The sequence below is a fragment of the Pipra filicauda genome, unplaced genomic scaffold (assembly GCF_003945595.2).
Source record: "Pipra filicauda isolate LSUMZ 115617 unplaced genomic scaffold, ASM394559v2 scaffold75_size2874737_pilon, whole genome shotgun sequence".
Classification (NCBI taxonomy): domain Eukaryota; kingdom Metazoa; phylum Chordata; class Aves; order Passeriformes; family Pipridae; genus Pipra; species Pipra filicauda.
This window is the reverse complement of record NW_024104931.1, coordinates 1,111,031-1,128,573: the sequence shown is the minus strand read 5'-3', so window position 1 is coordinate 1,128,573 and position 17,543 is coordinate 1,111,031. Positions and strand designations below refer to the sequence as shown.

The following is a 17,543-nucleotide window of genomic DNA, read 5'->3' as shown; positions in this document are numbered from 1 at the left end:
GACACTGTTGTCAGTGCAAGCTGTGCTAGGGCTCAGTTGCATCCTTCAGTGAGGAGCGTGAGCCTGCAGTTCCCTGCACAGCAAACCCCAAGCAAGGTAGCCAAAGCTTTTTTCTGTGACTGTAACCAGAAAACATGGAACCATCAGAGCCCTGAGGAACACCGAGTGAAGAATCCAGGAGAAAATCTACCAAAAGCTGAAGGAGCAGAAGCAGAGCCTGTAAAGACAAAGGCCTCTAGAGCTGGAGGACAGTTGTCTCTCTCAGGCTTGAAAGGACAAATCCCAGAGAAAAGCACTTTGGGAAGAGCCTGTGTAGCCTGGGTGACTGAAAGCGTGGCCTGTGCAAGGATCGGCAGCTCTATTTGTTGAATCAGTGGATGGAGTGAAGCCTATTGGTGTGAGATCCAGCACAGAGGGCTGGCGTAAGACACAATGAAATTGTTCTTGTAGATGTATTCTGCATGTCCTGTATGCAGAAACTCAGCTGCCTGGCTGGAACAACCACCATCCTTCCCTATGTGTGCACATCCCCCTTGGGGCAAGGGGCAGACCTGCACAGACAGGGAGGGCCAGTGCAATTACCCGTTGCCTCAGCACTGCTTTTGTAGGGTGGTGGTGCCCACACCCATGCCCACGTGCTGACACTAAGTGTCTCTGACTACAGTGCTTCCCATGCTGGCCCAGAAACTGGAGGCAGAAGCACCTGAATAGATCATGGAATGAGAAATCACAGTGCTACCTGTGCATCTCCTGAGGGCAGCTTGCTGAGGCATGGCAGTATTTGGTTATCCTCCTGCTAGTGCAAACCAGAGAGAAAATGTGGGCAGCACAGCACATTACAGACTTATCCAACCTCTCTTGTGGGCTACGATGATGGGCCAAACCCCATGAAATATGCTGTTTCCCTGCGCCTGAAAGAAGGATATCTACGAATTGAATCTATTTCTCTCATTTAAAAGCCTGTGTCAACAGCACTGCTTGTGCTGAAAAAATTGCAGCTGATGTTCCTTTAAGATGGCAGCAGTCCTGAGCCACCATTAGCAACAGGACCTGCACCAACAGGTGGGCTTCAGCTTTGTGTATAGAGTGGGGGTGGTAGGTGACTGCTGGCTGGTGGGGTATAAGGTGTAGAGACCATCTGTATGGACCAGTTTGTGTTTCCAGTAGATCACACCCAGCAGTACCAACCTAATCTTCTCTGACCTTTCAGGTTTCATCTGTTTCAATGCATGAGGTAGTGCAGTAGTCTTTTGTAGAGCTATGACTGGTTGGGCAAGGGGAAACAGCATAGGCTACAGCTACATACCTTAGCAGGGTGCCTTGAAGCAAGAGTCCTGCTAGGTCCTACTTCTCCTGTGCACTCCAGCACAGCATCACCGCTTCCCTCCATGCCTGAAGGCTCCACCAGCCCACCAAGAGCTGCGTGTGAGCTACCATGATATGGCAGTGCACCTCCACGCATGCAAGGGGAACATGTGGAGGTATAGCCATCAGTAGCAGGGAGCCAAGAGGGTCAGCAGGGAAGAGACCTGTGATGTTACATGGCACATCAGATTCATTAGCCAAGTCCAGCCCTGCAGCAAGGAGGGACCCATCCTCCCCAGGGACCCCATCACTTCACAAACCATTGCTCCTCAGCCTGCCTAGCCTATGCACATGGGCCCCCATTCTAAATGTGAGGCTGCAGTTGCTGGCCCTGGATTAGACCTCTGCATATGCAGGGCTGTTTCTTGGACTCCTAGCTCTCCCTGTCCTGCCACCTGTGTCTTCACTGTATCATGCCAGGATTCACTCAGACCTTATTTTGGAAACAAAGAGTTAAGAATTTTCAATCTTTATTTTACAAAAATAAACCAGTTTTTCCCTGATACTCTGTGGCCCCCAACCTCCTCCACCCCTGCTCCCATTCCTCTTCCTGTAGCTCCGGCTGTTGCATGTCACATCCAGCCACTCTTATGGAGGCTGTCGGTGCTGCACGCTCTTGTGAGTGTGCCCAAACAAGCACCACAGAAGGGGGTTGGTGCCCTTTTGTGACTGCCTCCTCTTCTCAGGATCCAAGCTGGAAACTGTCCCAAGATGCTTTGTGGTGGCTCTGCCATTTCTGTACAGGAAGTAAGTCTTAGGCAAGTCACTCAGAGTACACACTTTAAGAAGGAATGTCCACTTGTCCAATTCCTTCCCTTGGATGGAAAAGTGAGCCCCACGAAGTTACTTCTTGCCATCAGTGGAGCTGGCAGGCTGTCGTCCTACTTCCAGCTCAGTGCTGGAAGCGTGGGGAGCTAATGTGGGGCTGGTGAAAGGAGTGTGTGGCGTAAAGCACTTCTGGAGGCGGTGGAGGGGATGTCAGGATGGAGCAGAGTGGTTCATGGGAGCTCAGCATCGAGGTGAAGTGCTTCATCTCCTCTGTCAGCTGCTTGATCTCCCGGCGCAGGGCAGCGTTCTGCCTTTCCAAGTCTTCGCTCTCCTGAGGACAGAAAACCACAGGGACTTCCTCAGTGTGGGAGCCGATGAGCTAGGGACAGGGGGGTTGTGGTCCTGCGCCTCTCTGCCCCACAGAATTTCCAGAATGACATATTTCTGGTAAATTCGTCACAGAGCCCTGCCTGGGCAAACCCTCCTCCCCCAGCTGGCCAGACCGGGTGCAAGTGCGATGCTGGCGGCCCCAGACACGCTCCCCAGTGCCGGCTTACGAGAAGTGACTGTGGCTTGCTCCCGCCCAGGCTTTCTCGCTCCCTCTCATGCACACGCACATCTCCGGGTGCTTCCCGGGCAGCCCAGCCCCCGGGGGAGAGCGAGCTGAATAACCGCCGTCTTTAACCAGAAAACCACCTGTCACAGGAAACCTGTCATTGCCCTGGAAAGAAGAGACTCACTGCTTCCTGCTAGCAGCCGGGGAAAGCAGTGGCACGGTGGGGAGGAGGGGAAGACACTTGAGTCAGAAGAAAAGAGAAACTGAGGCCTCAGAAGAACTGAATCAATACTGTTATTAATGAGAATAACAACAAAGGGGTTAATAAAGATGCTCAGCCTCGTCTCAACGACACTGAGAGCATCGAAGCCTTTGCTACCTCACCTTGTGAAGTTCAGCCAGCTCCAGGTTGGAGCATCGCAGGCACCAACTGACCATGGAGCCAGCAGCCTGGGCAGGACCAGAGGAGGGAGGGAGGATGCAGCAGCAGGCTTTGCAATCTCAGCCGAGACAGCTAAAGCAGGACTCAGCACTTTGAGGCCCTGGAAAGCTGCACCACCACCTTGGCAAAGTGAACATGTCATCCCCCTGCTCACCCCTCCGCTGCCATGCTGACTTCTGATGGCACCTGCTCTCTGCGCACAGGTGAAACACACCTACCAGTTACAGCTGCTGTCACTGCAGGAGTCACACAGCATCTCAAGGACATGACCAAATTCTTTGGAAATCATGACTGCTATGGAACTCAGGAACTGATGGGAATCACCCAGGGGCTGGGAGCTCCAGCCTCCCCATGACTCATTCCTCTCAAAACACAAACTACAAAACCCTGGGGCAGATGGAGCTGCTGGCTCCTTTCATACCACCATAGCTTAAGCTGAGCCATGCTCTTCTGGGCAGAACCACTTCAAGGAACCAAAGTCCCTGATTCAGAATCGACCAAAGTCAAAGAGCGCTCAGGGAATAAACCCAGGAGCAGCAGGCGTTCACTATCCACCAGGAAATGAAAAAAAAAAAACTAGCAGAAACTCACCATCCATCCTCTACTTGCTTCTCTGCATTTTTACATCTGTCTGTCAGGATCCAGGACTTAGCTTTGCTGCTCCCATCCCCATGGGAAGGCAAGGACTGTGTGCTATCAATGCCAGCTGAGCGGTAGTAATCTCAAATGATTTGCTATCTGCTCTAAGAAAAGCAGTCCAATTCTCGGTGCACAGCTAGGTGGGATTTTCCTGGGGAAGGAACAGAGCCCATATCTACCTCTAGGATTACCTTGGAGAGAGCACTGACCCCAAGGAAAGGGTATTTCTTTACCCCTCTCAGGCACAGTCACCCAGAGCCACTGCTGCTGGCAGATATTATGCAACCAGCCTAGAGCCATGTCAGCTCTAGAACGATCATCACTTACTGAGAAAAGAGTGAAATCTCTGCCTTAAACCCAACTCCAACCATGCGATGAGGCCACTATGTCAGGAGGAAGGTTCAGGACTGAATTCTCAAGAATTATTCCCAAAAATTGGGATATGGGGGTATATGAAGATCGCTAAGTCAAAGGACGGTTTTTTGAACATGAGCTCAACTACCACTTTTCAAATGACAGCCAAGCCAGTGCAGGGATAAAGATGGTCTCTGTCCACTGCAGGTTGTGTGTTCTTCATCCTGCCCACCAGTAGCCCAAAACATATGGGACTGCACTTATCACCGTGCAAAATTCAAAGGATCTCAGCCCACCAGAAGTGGCCATCCCTTCTGAAAAGCAGACATCTAATTCTTCGCACCAAGAAGAGCTGCAAGGGTGCCAACAGTGCCACAGAAAAGCATCCCTGTATGCTGTTACATCTCTGCATAAATGATGGCATGAATCACAAACCCAGGGAAATTCAGCCCGGGTGAGACTGTGCTTTCAAAGAGCTTCTGAGTGACTCACTCCGAAGAGACTGGAAAAGGAAATCAGTAATGAAAGACTGAGAGATAAAGATGGATTCAAAACTAGGTGCAAAACTAAATGCTTCAGTGGCAGTCATCCTGGGCTGTGTGCTCTTGCTGTGAGTGCTAACTCCTGCATCCTGCCCTGGCCTCAATTCTCCTGTCCTGCTTCCACTGAGAATCTCCACACCAAGTCCCAGGGGAAAAGCACATTGTGTCCTATGTGAGCCCTCAGTACTGAGGACAAAGAAGAGTGGGAGTGCTCACCAAGTGCAGTGTGTCTGCTTTCTGAGTCTGCCTCAGGCGGCTCTTCTGGGCAGCGATACGATTCTTCTCCCTCCTTTGGACTTTTCTCACGTCATCAGAAGAGTCCTAGGGAAACAAGCCATAGAAATAACCGGGGCATTCCCTCCCTCGCCCTTCTCCTGCAGAGCAGTAAGTGGGAAGGGGACACAGCAGATAACATGACTGAAGCACAGGACATGGGATACACACCCTCCATGCCAGGATAAAGCCATAGCCCAGGGACGTGATGGTTTTGGCACCCTCGTTGTCCAGGAGGGGCACATCTGATACCCTTAGGCATCCCAGTACTGCTGGGAAATGACTACTCTCCCTTCACCAACACCCAGGCCTGGGATATGGATTGATGGACCAGAGTAAGGACCTCCTTCTGGAAGAGAGACAATTTGAATTCTCGTACAGAAAACCTTTCCCTTCCCTGTCTGTCTGGAGGGTAATGGCAATGTGGACATTTCAAATCCTTGGATAAACCGTTTTTTCCAAAGATACAGTCTGTGTTTTCCTCCTTTCACCCCTGTAGGTCCCTCCTCTCTCCATCACCCTTCTCCCTCAGGCTTTATTTCTTGTGGACCCTACCAATGCAATGTGGCCCTTGCTTTGTTTGACTAGACAGACTCTGAGCTTTTGTTTTTAACTCAGATCTCATTTGCTTCAGCTCTCTGATTTCTGTGCTTGCTCTTTCCTGGATTCTCTTGGTAGCAATGCCTGCAATGCTGACTGCAACACTTCCTTTGGCAGGGAAGAACAGATCTCCAGGCTCCAGGTCATGAGCTTCACAGACCAGCCATTCTCTGCTGAGATCTGGTCCTTCTGCTGCCTTCTGACAGTTGAAACTGTCAAACAGTCTCTTTCATCTTCTATTTTCATATTGCACTGCCCCTTTTGTGGACTCTTTAACATCCACACCACCACTTCTCCACAAGACTACAAAAGTCAGCCACAAAAGTTATCTTCCCAGCCCATCAATCTGTCCACATCCTCTCCCCCCTCCCCCCACCCAAGATTTTTTTTCTTTGAACCTAACCGTTTTGTCCTTGCTTTCAAGACCCTGAAAATATCTCAGATACAGAATCTTGCAGGTTCTTCATGAAGTCCAGTCCCTATCCTTTGGCAAACTCTGTGCTTTATCCCTTTCTCTACAAGGATGCCTCCTCATCCTTGGTTGCAAACCAAAAGTCATCTGCCCTGATCATCCCCAAGATTTCTGAGCAAAGTCTCAGGTACTTGCCATTGTTGCCAGCCTTAGAGAAATGGCAAATGACAGATATAATAAAGCTTAGCCAGAAAAGGCAGTGGGAACATCTTGGATTTGTGTCAGTATCTGCCAGCAAAAGACCTGCATTAAAGTACACCATGCAACAAACCAAAATCCCTCTGTCAAGCATTACTGAGATGAAAAATCTCTGAGGCTGAACAGAAGAGAAAGCAGACCCAAAGTGTCAGGGCCCTGAGCTGCCCCAGTTCATGGACAGGAGGTGCCTGCACAGGCTCCTTGCCAGAGCACCAACTCTCATGATGAAGCTTCCTGCCTGCCTGGCATGTGTTGCAGGATCCACCATGCCTGGGGTCCTGGCCCCTCAGTTGCCCCAGCATAGCCACAGGTAACCAGGTCTTCTCTCTCCTCCTTTACCCACCTCAGTGGCTAGGGCTCCTGCCAGCGCCCTCGGCTGAGTCCTGGATCCCTCTCCCCACAGCTGTTCTTAGAAAGCTCTGCCATATTGTGCTGTGAAAACACCAACGGTGGGTGCCACCCTACCTCCCACCCATCCATGGCCCACCCCAAAGGACTCTCCATCTGGGAGAGCTGGGGAAGGTCCCTACTTTACCTGCTTGCTGGGAGGGGGAGACTGGCTGAAGCTGCTGGAATCACTGCTGTCGGAGCTGTGGGGCATGGCTCCTGGCTCTGGCTCCCAGGGTCTCTTCAGCTTCCTTTGTCCTCTTGGTGTGCCTGCCTTCTGTCTTGCTTCTCTGCCTCTCCCCACCCTCCTCTGTCACCCCTGAGATAGCCCTTGGCTTCCCTGCTCTCACCCGTCCCAGAAGCACACTGTCCTCCTGCCCAACACTCCAACACTTTCGCTGCCTCTCCTCTCGGAGGCTCTGCACCTTCCCTTTAGGTCTCAGCCTCCTGTGGTTTCTCAGAACCTCGGGGATGTAAGCTGAAAGTCACGTGGCCGGAAACTTTAAGGCAAAGAAGAAAAGTTACAGAAGAAAAAAAAATTAATAAAAAAGAAGAAGAAAAAAAAGCACATCTGGGAAAAATGAGCTTCAAAATAGCCTGAAAAACCCCCGAAAAACACCTTCAGGCAGTTGAAAAACAACAAGATGGGTTTTCTCTGAGACAAACAGCAGAGATGGAAAGGAAGAAAAGCCCCAGCTCTGGCTGTGAAACTTGGACCCTCAAAGGAGGGCAGTGCGGAGGAGGTGCTGCTGGGAGCCCCAGAAATTCCAGGGGCACTGTGTGCCATGCCAGCCCCACGCAGGCAGGGGGTCAGTCTAGGCCCAGGCAGCCTCAGTCACCCCAAGCCAGCTGGGGAAATTCCCAGGTAGCCACATATCTCCCCACAACCCACCGCCTCCTGCCATCCCTGACACCATTGATGTGGGTCCTGAGGAGGGGACGGGTACCCTCAGCAGGTGCCACGTAAATGCTGTTTGTGCAGATGGCTTGCATGGGTACGATGAAGCACCAGTCCTATCTAAGAAGGCGGCTCAGGATCATAGAATATTTGGACTGGATTTGGTAGGACTAGTATTTTCTATAAAGTAAAGATATTTAGCACTTTAGAACATTCATCAGTATGTCACCACTGGCCCATAAGGGGAATATTAACCCTGGCAGACAAATTAAAGTGCCGTAAATGTAAGGATCTATGGATCAGCCCATGCAGACAGGAGTAAGGAGAAGCTGCTTTGCATCCCCTTGTTTGTCCCCTGGGCTGTGCTCTGTGGGACTACTTCCATCCTTAGCATGAACCTCAGAAGACTGAAGACATGCAAGCAGCCCTTGGGACAGCAGTGCTTCAGTGCTAGTGGCTCTGGAGGTGACAATGCGGGAGAAGGGAGTGCCAAAGCAGGGACCATTTATTTTCTCATCTGCTCATGTTATCGGATCCACCAGGATGAACCAGGAGTACACACCAACACAGACTCTCTACTCTCAGACAGGAGCACATATCTTTGGAGTGACTATGTTCTTGCATGCGCTGTAAGGAGCAGATATAGAAACAGGCATGAACCCATCCACAGTAACCCTCTCCTGTGGAAAGCAGCAATTCACAGTTCCTCCTTACTGGTTTTTGTTGCATATTGGAATTCTGTTTGAGTTTCTCCTGCCTAAAGAAGGAGCAGCTAGCAAGTCTCAGCAGCAGAGCATCAGCAAGGGCACTTGAGATGCAGTGGTCACTACAGCAAGAGTATTGGCAGCTTTGGGTTTGCAGCCATATTGCAGCACAGAAAGTGCACGTGCTTGGAACGCAGTGCGGACTTGCATGGGCATTGCTGGCATTTCTTCCCATCCTTGCCACTACTCATAGAGCCAACACATGGGCAAATGTGGGGCTGAAAAAGGACCACATGGGGCTGGCTGCAGGCTGAGCAGCTTGGTGAAATTGTCTGGCTTAGCTCCAGTAGCAAAACTGCTCCATTTTGACCCATTTCCCTCTTTAGAAACATCCTGTGGCACTGGTGCCCTACCCTTGGCTCTACTATCCAAACATTTCACAGCCTGGAGTGTATTTTTTCTCCTGGTGTGCTGTAGAGAAATGTTAGGATCCACCACACTTTCTAACATGGCTGCAAGGGTTTGCTTGTTTGGCATGAACCACCCTGAGGGACCTGATCTCCTGGCAGTACAGCCCCCCTGTAGTAGGCAGGGCTCCTCTGGTGTGGCTGGCTCCAGGCATGAAGTAGCCGAAGGCATTGGTGAGATGAGGGGCATTGAGTTCAGGTTTCCCAAGGCACCAGATAGCAGCACAACTGTTGAAGGATCCATTCACTTGCTCCATTGCTACACTTCCTCTGAACTCTGCAACCCTGAGCGGCACTTCCTTTCCAGGTAGCACAGTGCTGGATTCCCACTCTCCTGAGGAAACCACACTCCTCTGCTGGTGAGTGGGTCTCAGAGACTGCCTGTGGGTCTCAGCCCATCCTGTTCTGCATGCTACTGTTACTCAGGGCAGGATGGAGGGAGCTTCTTCCTCAGAGAAAAATATCCTTGTTCCATTATTGGGCAAATAAACTGAATTCTTTCCTTTTATATCTAGCAAGGCCAGTATCTGAAGGGAGGCAATCGGGAAGGTGGCGGGTGTGTTGGCAGGAGGTGGTGCAGGGAAGCTGGGTGTCCTGGCAGGAGCCGGACAGTCTGTGCAAAAGTGTCCAGAACGTGTCTATGGCAAAGGCTATTCTTTGATCCACAGGAGGAAAGTTTTGAGCTGCACCTTGGTTTGCCCAGAGCTGGGCTTTTATTAACAACTGATGGAGACACCTCAGGAGAGAGCAACAGCAGGGGAGAGGGCTTGGACACTTGGTCTTGCTGAGTGGGACTAAGAGAACATCCCTTTTTTTGCCTTGCCCAAACACACTCCTTGCCCTCAAGCTGGCTACAGTGCTAATGAATTCCTGTCACTTATGAGTGAATAAGTGTGCTGTGAGACAGTATCTCCTGGTGGGAAGATGGCAGAGCCTTCACAGTGCTCCTCTGGGCTGGGCAGGACCCATGTTGTCTCCTCACAGGCAGTGGCCCGTGCCATTCCTCTGGTCAGAGATGCAATCCCCCAACCCAGAGCAGCAGAAACGACCAGCATGGCTCCACCAGCACCTGCTCACAGCTCTGTGGGAGCTGCCCTTGGCACCTGCTGCAGGCTGGGGAGCTGGTTTCCTGCTGCCCCTCCCCAGGCTCTCCCCTGCTATGAGGGGGAGCCTCAGGAGGCACTCTCCTAATCTTGGTGCTTGACATAGGTGACTAAATTTACAGTGAATAACATCCCCTGAGTTTCTCTCTGGGATCATTTAGGTTTCTTGATCTTGATCACAGTAGCAGTGAAATCACTGTTAGTGGCATTGGATGAACTTGCAAATGTTAGGTTACTGCTGGACTAGCAGCTTGATAGAGAAGGGCTAGTTCCAGAGAGTTTTAAAGGAAGTATGGGGCCATCCAGTCCTGCATTTGTCCCTTCTGAATAACAGCACGCTTAAGGGAGTCCTGTTCTTCTGGGACAGAGTGGCTACAGGGACTCTGGAGGTTGGGCTTAATGTGATCTCAACTGCTGAAGAAATGGAAAGCAGCAAGATGCAGTTCAGCAAGAACAAATGCAAATATAAAGCAAAGCAAGATGTAGATAGAAGATCTGGGGAATAACCGACCAGGGCAGCAGAATAGCAGGGAAAAATCCAGGGGCTGCAGAGCATTGAAAGCCAAAGCTTTGCCAGCAGCACAGAGGTGTCGCAAAGGAGCTGGGTACAGGTCTAGGGTGCTGGGACAAGGCAGAGGAGATCACTGCCCTGTACTGCCTGTGCAGGGCCAGTACCCATTAAGAGTCCCAGGTCCAGAAGTGGAATAGTCCAGAAGAGAACAATACAAAGGATAAATACATAGAAATATTGCACTAAGAGAAAGGAGTGAAGAAGTTGGGTCCATGTAGCCTAGAAAAGAGAAGTCTTGGGGGTGGGAAGTGGGTGGGGAGGAAGGAGTGGTCTTTCATATGTTGTAATGGAAAGGGTGGTCAATTGGTTTCTGTGCAGCCAGAGCAGGGTAAGAAGCAACAGGCTCCAACTGCAGCAGGAAAGGTGTAGATCTGAGGTTCAAAGCAAGATGAGCATAGGAAGACCTTGGGATGGGCAGTTCAGGAAAGTTATTCAAGCCTTCCATATGAAGTGGCTGGGAAAAAAACCTCTATTGGAAAGGGTAGAGGTTGAATCCTGCCTCTGTAGGATGTTATGTTTCCAGGGTTTAAACAAGGAAAAAATGAAATTTAAAAAAAAAAAAAAAAGGGCTCCTCAGAGCCCAGAGAACACGTGGGCCATTTCTCAGCCTTAGCTGCAGCCAGCACCTTTGCCTCCAAAGTCCATGTCCCCCTGTGTAACTAGCTTCCTCAGCACGGGTGGGTGCAGGAGTTTCCTTTCAAGCCCTCTCGCTTGCTACAGGCTTATGACAGTAACATTCAAAACTGCATCTCATCCCATCCATCTCACTCATCTTGTTTGCACAATCATTCAGTGCATAGTGCTATTTAAAAATCAAGGCTACAGCAGCTACCAACTTCAGCCTCCTATAAACCACTGAGGTTGTTTCTGCTTCGCATGTAGCATTTTATGCAAATAATTTCTTACAATATTTGGACAATTGCAGCAATTTCCTTATCATTCCCCACATGAGTTTGAAGACCTTTGTGTAGAAATCAGTGCTGATAAGAGATGTCAAGCAAATGTCTGTGTTGAACAAAGTCCCTGTTCTCTACCAGATACTTCTGCTGTGTCCTGCTCTGTCAGCATGTATTGGTCCTGTCTGTGATGTGGGCAGCTTCCCCAGTCTCAGTCACCAGAGCTATTTCATCCTGGCTGAGCTGAATGAGTGTGAGAGGGAGGTCATGTCAGGAGAGCTCAAGCATAGTCCCAGCAAATTCATCCCACCCAACAGAGAGCAAACACCCATCACACCAGCACTTTTAGTCCTTACTGGATGCAACCTGCCAATGTACAGGAAACAGGCACTTTACAATCTGAGTGTCTGATAAATTACAAGTACTGTAAATTAAGCACTCAAAAGTATGGAAATCCCAGAATTAACTCCCTTAAACACACTGTAATTACACCCTCATGCCAAGCAACATGCTGTGCTCTGTAACTTCATGACCCGCTAAGGTTTCTTCCCTGGGAAGGCTGTGTTACCTTCATTGCTGTCCTGCAGTCAGAGACTGCTCCAACATCCTGCTTTTCCATTTCTTCATGGATTCTTTCTAGTGCGCATTGCTTCAGTGCTGAGTGAGTTCTTCAGGGTTATTAATTAATCTATCTTCTCAGCCACCTTTTCAGGTTCAGGGTTGGGGGTGGAGTTATCCCTATTTAACAGGTGCAAAAGAAGAGACAAAGAGAGATTCAGGTTGTAAGTACTTCATTTTGTTTTGAACATGTTTTGAAACAACCAGAATCTAAATTTTTCAGTGGTTTTGGCCCTATATAACACTTAATTTAATCAAACCCCAGATCCTCATGTCTGTGACTGCAGCTGCAAACTTTTAGCACTTCTGTAAAGCAGCTCTGGCAAATGAGGAAGACGCGGCTGCTCCTGTGAAAGCTCTTGCTTATGTGGCTTACCAACTTACAGAGTAACTTCGAGGCAGGGGTAGACACAGACCCAGCTCTCCAGGGAGGCATCAACTGTCTACCAGGAGACCCTCCTTTCTTTCTGCAATCCCTTGCTTCACCAATTGCATGGGAGTTTCCCAGACCTGCTAAGAAAGGATGCAGCCTAGCTGACCAGCTTTTTGCTTTCTCCAGCCAAGGTCCAGTCTGGGTGCTGAAGAGGTGGCAATCCAGGGCAAAATGCAGGAAGTAATCATATACACAAGACAGCTGAAGTTAGGTTGCCCAGGCAAACCATTTCTGGCAATTTCTAGCTCTGTGGTACTTGGCTTTGCCAGTTTTAAGGGGGGGAGGGGGTTGAATGTCGTTAGTAATGCTTTCTTTGGTTCATATTTTAAAAGAAGGAAGCTATAGAAAGGAAATGCCAAATATGTTAGCTTTCCAGATATGGACAACAAGCTCCAGGTAGCTGGGGTACATCTGACCTCACCGGAGGGGGAAAGCAAGCCTGGCTAGAGCTCTCAGCTGAAGGATTGGCAAGAGGTTGTCAGGGTCAGACTTCCAACATGTACTGGAGTTTCTGTGTCAAGACACAGACTTACTAGAGTTCACCCCAGGCTATTTTGAAGAGGTGAACCACATTCTCCTGTCCTATACAAATAAACTGGTTGGGTAATTAGTTGAGCAACCTCTAATCTTTTCCTGGTAAGGACTTTGCAGCTCATGAGCAAGTACTCAGATGTGCACTTACAGGAGTCTCCAGGTTAGCAGATCCCAAACTCCCAAATAGAGTACATCTATTTAAGGCAAAACTTTCTCTCACTGCCTCCACAGGCCCTGTCTAGCTTCTGGGATCTTGTCAGAAATGGACCAGATCACCCAGCCACACTTGGGACACTGAAAAGGCTCAGCTGCCAGACGCCCCCCAGTCAACCAGGGTTCCTTTGCTTCCGCTGCCTGGGCTGAGCCCAGCAGTTGAACTATCCAAGCGCATGGACGGGGCGTGCGGAGGGTGCAGATGTTGTCTGACAGTTTGACTCATCTCGGTGGCAGTCTCGTTCGGTGATGACGGGGAAGGCCCAAAGAGGAAGGGCAGTGACCCGTTTAACCAGAAGTGCTGATCCACCCAGGGGTAGACTTACTGGTGTTGGTAAGTGGCTATAGCCCCAGCATCCTTCATGCTGTCCAGCATGTGCATTTCCAGGCTACCACAAGAGCAGGAGAGGCGCATGTGGCTGTCCAGCCCTGCCACAGTGGCAGTAGGACCCAACTCTGGGCCTCTGCTAGTGCTGCAGTGAATCCAACTGAAGCGACCAAGCAGCAAAAATTGTGCTCCCAGGGGATGACCACAGCCTGATGGAGGATTTGATGTTTACTGGGTATTGGTTGCACCCATGATGCATGGCATGGGGGCGGACGGTGAATGTGTTACTTGTCTCTTAAATTAATACATGATTCTTGAGCGTATTACGTTGCTGCTCCATGATGCTATTCAGAGGAAAATGTTCTTCAACACCACCCATCACCATAAAACATGTCCAAGACTCCCAAGGATTAAGTACAGCTTATTTAGGGCATGTTCTTACAGCTAGACTCCAAGACACCCACCTCAGCAGAAGATGGCTGTAAACAACACTCATACCAGTACTGTGTTCCCACCCCAATGGGATCTGCTTCAATATTGGATTACATGGATGTTTACACTAGTTCTCCCTTCTACCCACCCCATTTGGTGGGAATGAGCTTCCGAAATACTTCAGCTCATGCAGTGTAGCTGGAGGAGGTATTCAGCACAAGTAGCTGCACTGATGGTTGCACATGCAGTGAGCTTGTGCCCGGGCATGTGTGAGGCTTGTACAAGCAGTCCTGGAGCACAGCACGTCAGAGGCAGCACGGGGGAGCATGGACTAGACAAGCTGTGAAGGAGAGCTGTGCAGAAGGTACAATGTGCAAGTAGTGCTGATTGGCAGTACCACACTGGCAGAGTTATCAAAACACAAATATGTGTCCAAGCCCCATCAGCCCGGATGCTCTGCATTGGCGCACACTGGCGCACCCACGGCTCTCTCATGCTGCCAGCTCTCTGGGAGACAAGCCATCCCACAGCAGGCTGCCAGGAGAGGCAGCAGCAGGGCTGAGCCCCTGTCCCACACCTGGTCCATCCCCTGGAGCCCCTGCCCAACTCAGGGCTCTTCAATGCCTTTTTGAGAGAAACACGAGGAGGGAGGGAGGCTCATGGTCCAACACCCAAACACAAGGGAGGACCCATTTAGTGCTGGCTGTTTCAGAGGGCTTACAAAGTCCCACAAGTTTCCTCAGGGGACTTAGAGCAGCAGAGGTAGGGACAGAGGGAGATGGATAGTTTCACATGACCATCAGTCCTGTTCTTTCCATCCTCACACTTCAGTACCCTGGCACGAGAGACAAGCTCCATAATCAGCCTCCTGGGGCATGGCTACTTTGCCCACAGCTTTGGCAGCGGCTGCTAACACCAGTGCCCAGACACAGGTGACCTGCACCTCATCCCTGACAGTGCTTTGGAGGTGGGATGAGGGAGAAGTGCTGTACTCTAAGCCATGCCAGTGGTGCTGCTGCAAGGCCCTGACTTGAAGAGTCAGTCCTCCTGACATAAATAATACTGTCAACATCGGCTTCAAAGAGGGGACAGAAAAAAGATGGAAACTCCTTCCTGCCATTCTTTACCAAACTCCAAACTTGATGTCCAAGAATCATGCCATCTTCTGTCTTATTTAAGCCAAACTTTTTAACTTCAGTTTTGGGTATCCTTGTTTTTCATGTTAATACCTGGTTCCTTGTGAGCCCTCTGAAATTGTTGGCCAAAAGGGCATCTTGTCCACCTGCACAAACCACTTTGCTGGCTCTGTGAGAAGTATGTCAGTTTACCAGTCTGAAATGAGTTGTCTTTCCATTTCTTTGAACATCTTGTGAGGGGGTGAGCAAAGGAACAGACTTATCTCTGAGCCAGGCATTGCTCTGCACATCTCTATCATATGGCATTTCACTAGTTTCCACTCTAAACTAGTGGGACTTTTAGTCCCCGCATGGGGAAATTTTCCTGCAGCCCTAATTCAGGTCAGCACCTGTCTTTGGATGTCTCCCAACTGTCTGCCACAGTGGGGCAGACAAAAGCAACCACAGCATGCCAGGGAAGCTTCCTCCCTTGTACCGTGGCATTACAGTTATAAAGGATGGATTTTCATCCCATTCGTTGTGCAGCCTTCCTCCTTTCCCTGCTGCTGCACAGTGAGAGGGACCCATCAGGTAGTTCTATCCTGAATTTGGAGCACAGCCTTGTACCCATTGGCACTCTCATCTAAACCACCTATGTGCCAGCTGGCACTTAGGCATGCTCCAGAGCATGGGTGGGAGAAATGCTGAAGTGCTGCTACCCCAGCATATGAATCCAGCTGCTGAGCAATGCCAGACTTGTGGCTGCAGCGGATGGTTGCTATCAGATGTAGAAATGTGCCCCTAAGTCCTGCCTGAATGAGGTTCCATCTCATGTGCAAGTGGCCAGGTAGGGTACACTGGCAGTTTGCATTGCTCTTAAAACTTGTGCACGTGATCAAGTGACCTGAGGTGTCCAATAGGCAGCAGAACAGATGTCTGCTTCTGCAGCACAGACACAGAGAACACCTTGCGCCTGCAGCCAAGGGATTTTGTTTGAACCAGTGAGTTTGGTTCTGCCAGTCTGTTACACTGGCAGCATGGGGTGCCATCATCCTGCCTGGTCACACAGCAGTGCCAGCATGCAACCAGCACCTATCAGCTACTCATCTATTATCTGCTGGCTGAAGCTGGTGAGTGAATCAGGTCACTTTGCTTGTAGGGAAAGTCTGCACAGAAGAAAAGGGATGCCTCACTCAGCAAATGTCTCCGCAATGCAGCAGTGCCTCTGTCTGGCACCCAGAGAGCTTGCCTCTGTCACAGAAGCCAGTAGCCCGGGTACTGAGAGGCACTTGCAGATACCCACACAGTAGCTCTAGCACAAACCCCCTCTTGCTAACTGGTCAACAGGTGTTCAGCATCACCTTGCAATGAGCTGTCAGTAGCCATTTTATCCTCAATCAGAAACTATTTGTTAGCCTGCCCAGTGACTTGACTGGATTTGGGAGCCTACAGGCCTGCAGCACAGCCTTGCTTCCCACTTCCTCCTGACAACTCCATGCAATTTCAGGACAAGCAGTTGTCCAGCAAATCCAACCAGCCCAGATAATGCTGCTGGAATTGGGGCTATGGCAAAGCAGAGGCAGGAACTGCAGTGTCAGGAGTCAGGACTTCCCCTGACAGTGCCACAGATGACAACTCAGCAAATTCATTCTGCAGAAACTAGATAACATCAGCACAAGGTGGTGGTTACTGGCAAACAATCCTGTTCCTGAAGCTTCATCTGAGACGTGACAGGCAGCAGTGAAACCTCGTTGTCAAACAGTCCCAACCTCTGCTTTTGCTGAAACCTGTGCAAGCTTCTGGAAGTAGCTTCTTGCTGGTATTTCTTAGGAGCTCTAGGTTTGCAATTCTGGGAGCCAGGGTTGGAACGGGGCCTTTTTGTCCAGCAGAGTCCCTTGGGCTGGACAGGGATGTGGAGCTATCAGTCCTACCCACATCCTGCCTTGAATGGCAGGAGTTTTTCCTCCTCCAAGGGGCTAACCTTTCACCAAAACCCATGGCACCCTGCACAGACAGCAGGATACAGGGCTGAAGAACCAAGAGTCAGTCGCACAGAAACATTCAGAACAGCTAAGCTGTATTAAATTTGGAAGTGATTGAAGTTCAGTAAACCCCTTGGCAGATGGTCTTAATCAGAATTAGAGCAGTCCTGATACAAGACAGCTCACTCCCTCCCCTCTGAGCAGGCTTTGCTCACAAAGAGCTTATCACCACATGCCATCATACCCACTGCCCACTCTGCTAAATGCATCCCTGGTCTGGAGTCCACTTGAGTTGGTCACTCCAAAACACCAAACCAAAGTAAACCCATTTTAACGCAGCAGCAGGGCATCTGGAGGAGGGTTTTTCATCACCACACCAGCCCATCACTTTAGCTAATTGGGAATAACTTCTTGAGCACCAGATGCAGAGAAAAGGCAAATCCCAGCCATGCTGTCCGAGGTGCCAGCCCTTCCCGGTGGTCCTGCCTAGCGAGAGCCAGGGAGTCCTCCTGGCTGTAGGGAAGGATTTTTTCCTCAGATGGAAAGTGTTGGTGGCAGAGACGCTGACAGCAAGTCCACTGCCAGTGGGTGCAGCTATACCTCCAACAGCACCTGCCCTGCCTGCCTCCATCACTCAGACAGGAGATGACCCT

General features: G+C 50.2%; 1 protein-coding gene across 2 annotated transcripts; it reads right to left on the bottom strand.

Annotated features, from left to right (window-relative positions):
• Window positions 1–1,802: 1,802 nt before the first annotated feature.
• BATF (basic leucine zipper ATF-like transcription factor) lies at window positions 1,803–11,885 on the bottom strand. 2 transcript variants are annotated; one of them, XM_039389681.1, is made up of 3 exons: window positions 11,804–11,885; window positions 4,883–4,987; window positions 1,803–2,464 (listed from the first exon to the last, which is right to left on the bottom strand). In XM_039389681.1, exons 1-3 carry the CDS (start codon window positions 11,852–11,854, stop codon window positions 2,258–2,260), a joined length of 363 nt encoding a protein of 120 aa, XP_039245615.1. In that variant the 5' UTR covers window positions 11,855–11,885; the 3' UTR covers window positions 1,803–2,257. The 2 variants fall into 2 exon arrangements, with proteins under 2 accessions (XP_039245615.1, XP_027575979.1); XM_027720178.2 differs by lacking the exon at window positions 11,804–11,885 and adding an exon at window positions 6,745–6,810.
• Between the last annotated feature and the right edge of the window lie 5,658 nt (window positions 11,886–17,543).

Excerpts from the sequence above, each read along its gene's own strand:
- BATF (XM_027720178.2), bottom strand. The coding sequence starts at position 6,810 with ATGCCCCACAGCTCCGACAGCAGTGATTCCAGCAGCTTCAGCCAGTCT. Across the intron at positions 4,988-6,744 it reads CTCCCCCTCCCAGCAAGCAG|GACTCTTCTGATGACGTGAG; the intron begins GTAAAGTAGGGA and ends TTGTTTCCCTAG. Across the intron at positions 2,465-4,882 it reads AAGCAGACACACTGCACTTG|GAGAGCGAAGACTTGGAAAG; the intron begins GTGAGCACTCCC and ends TTCTGTCCTCAG.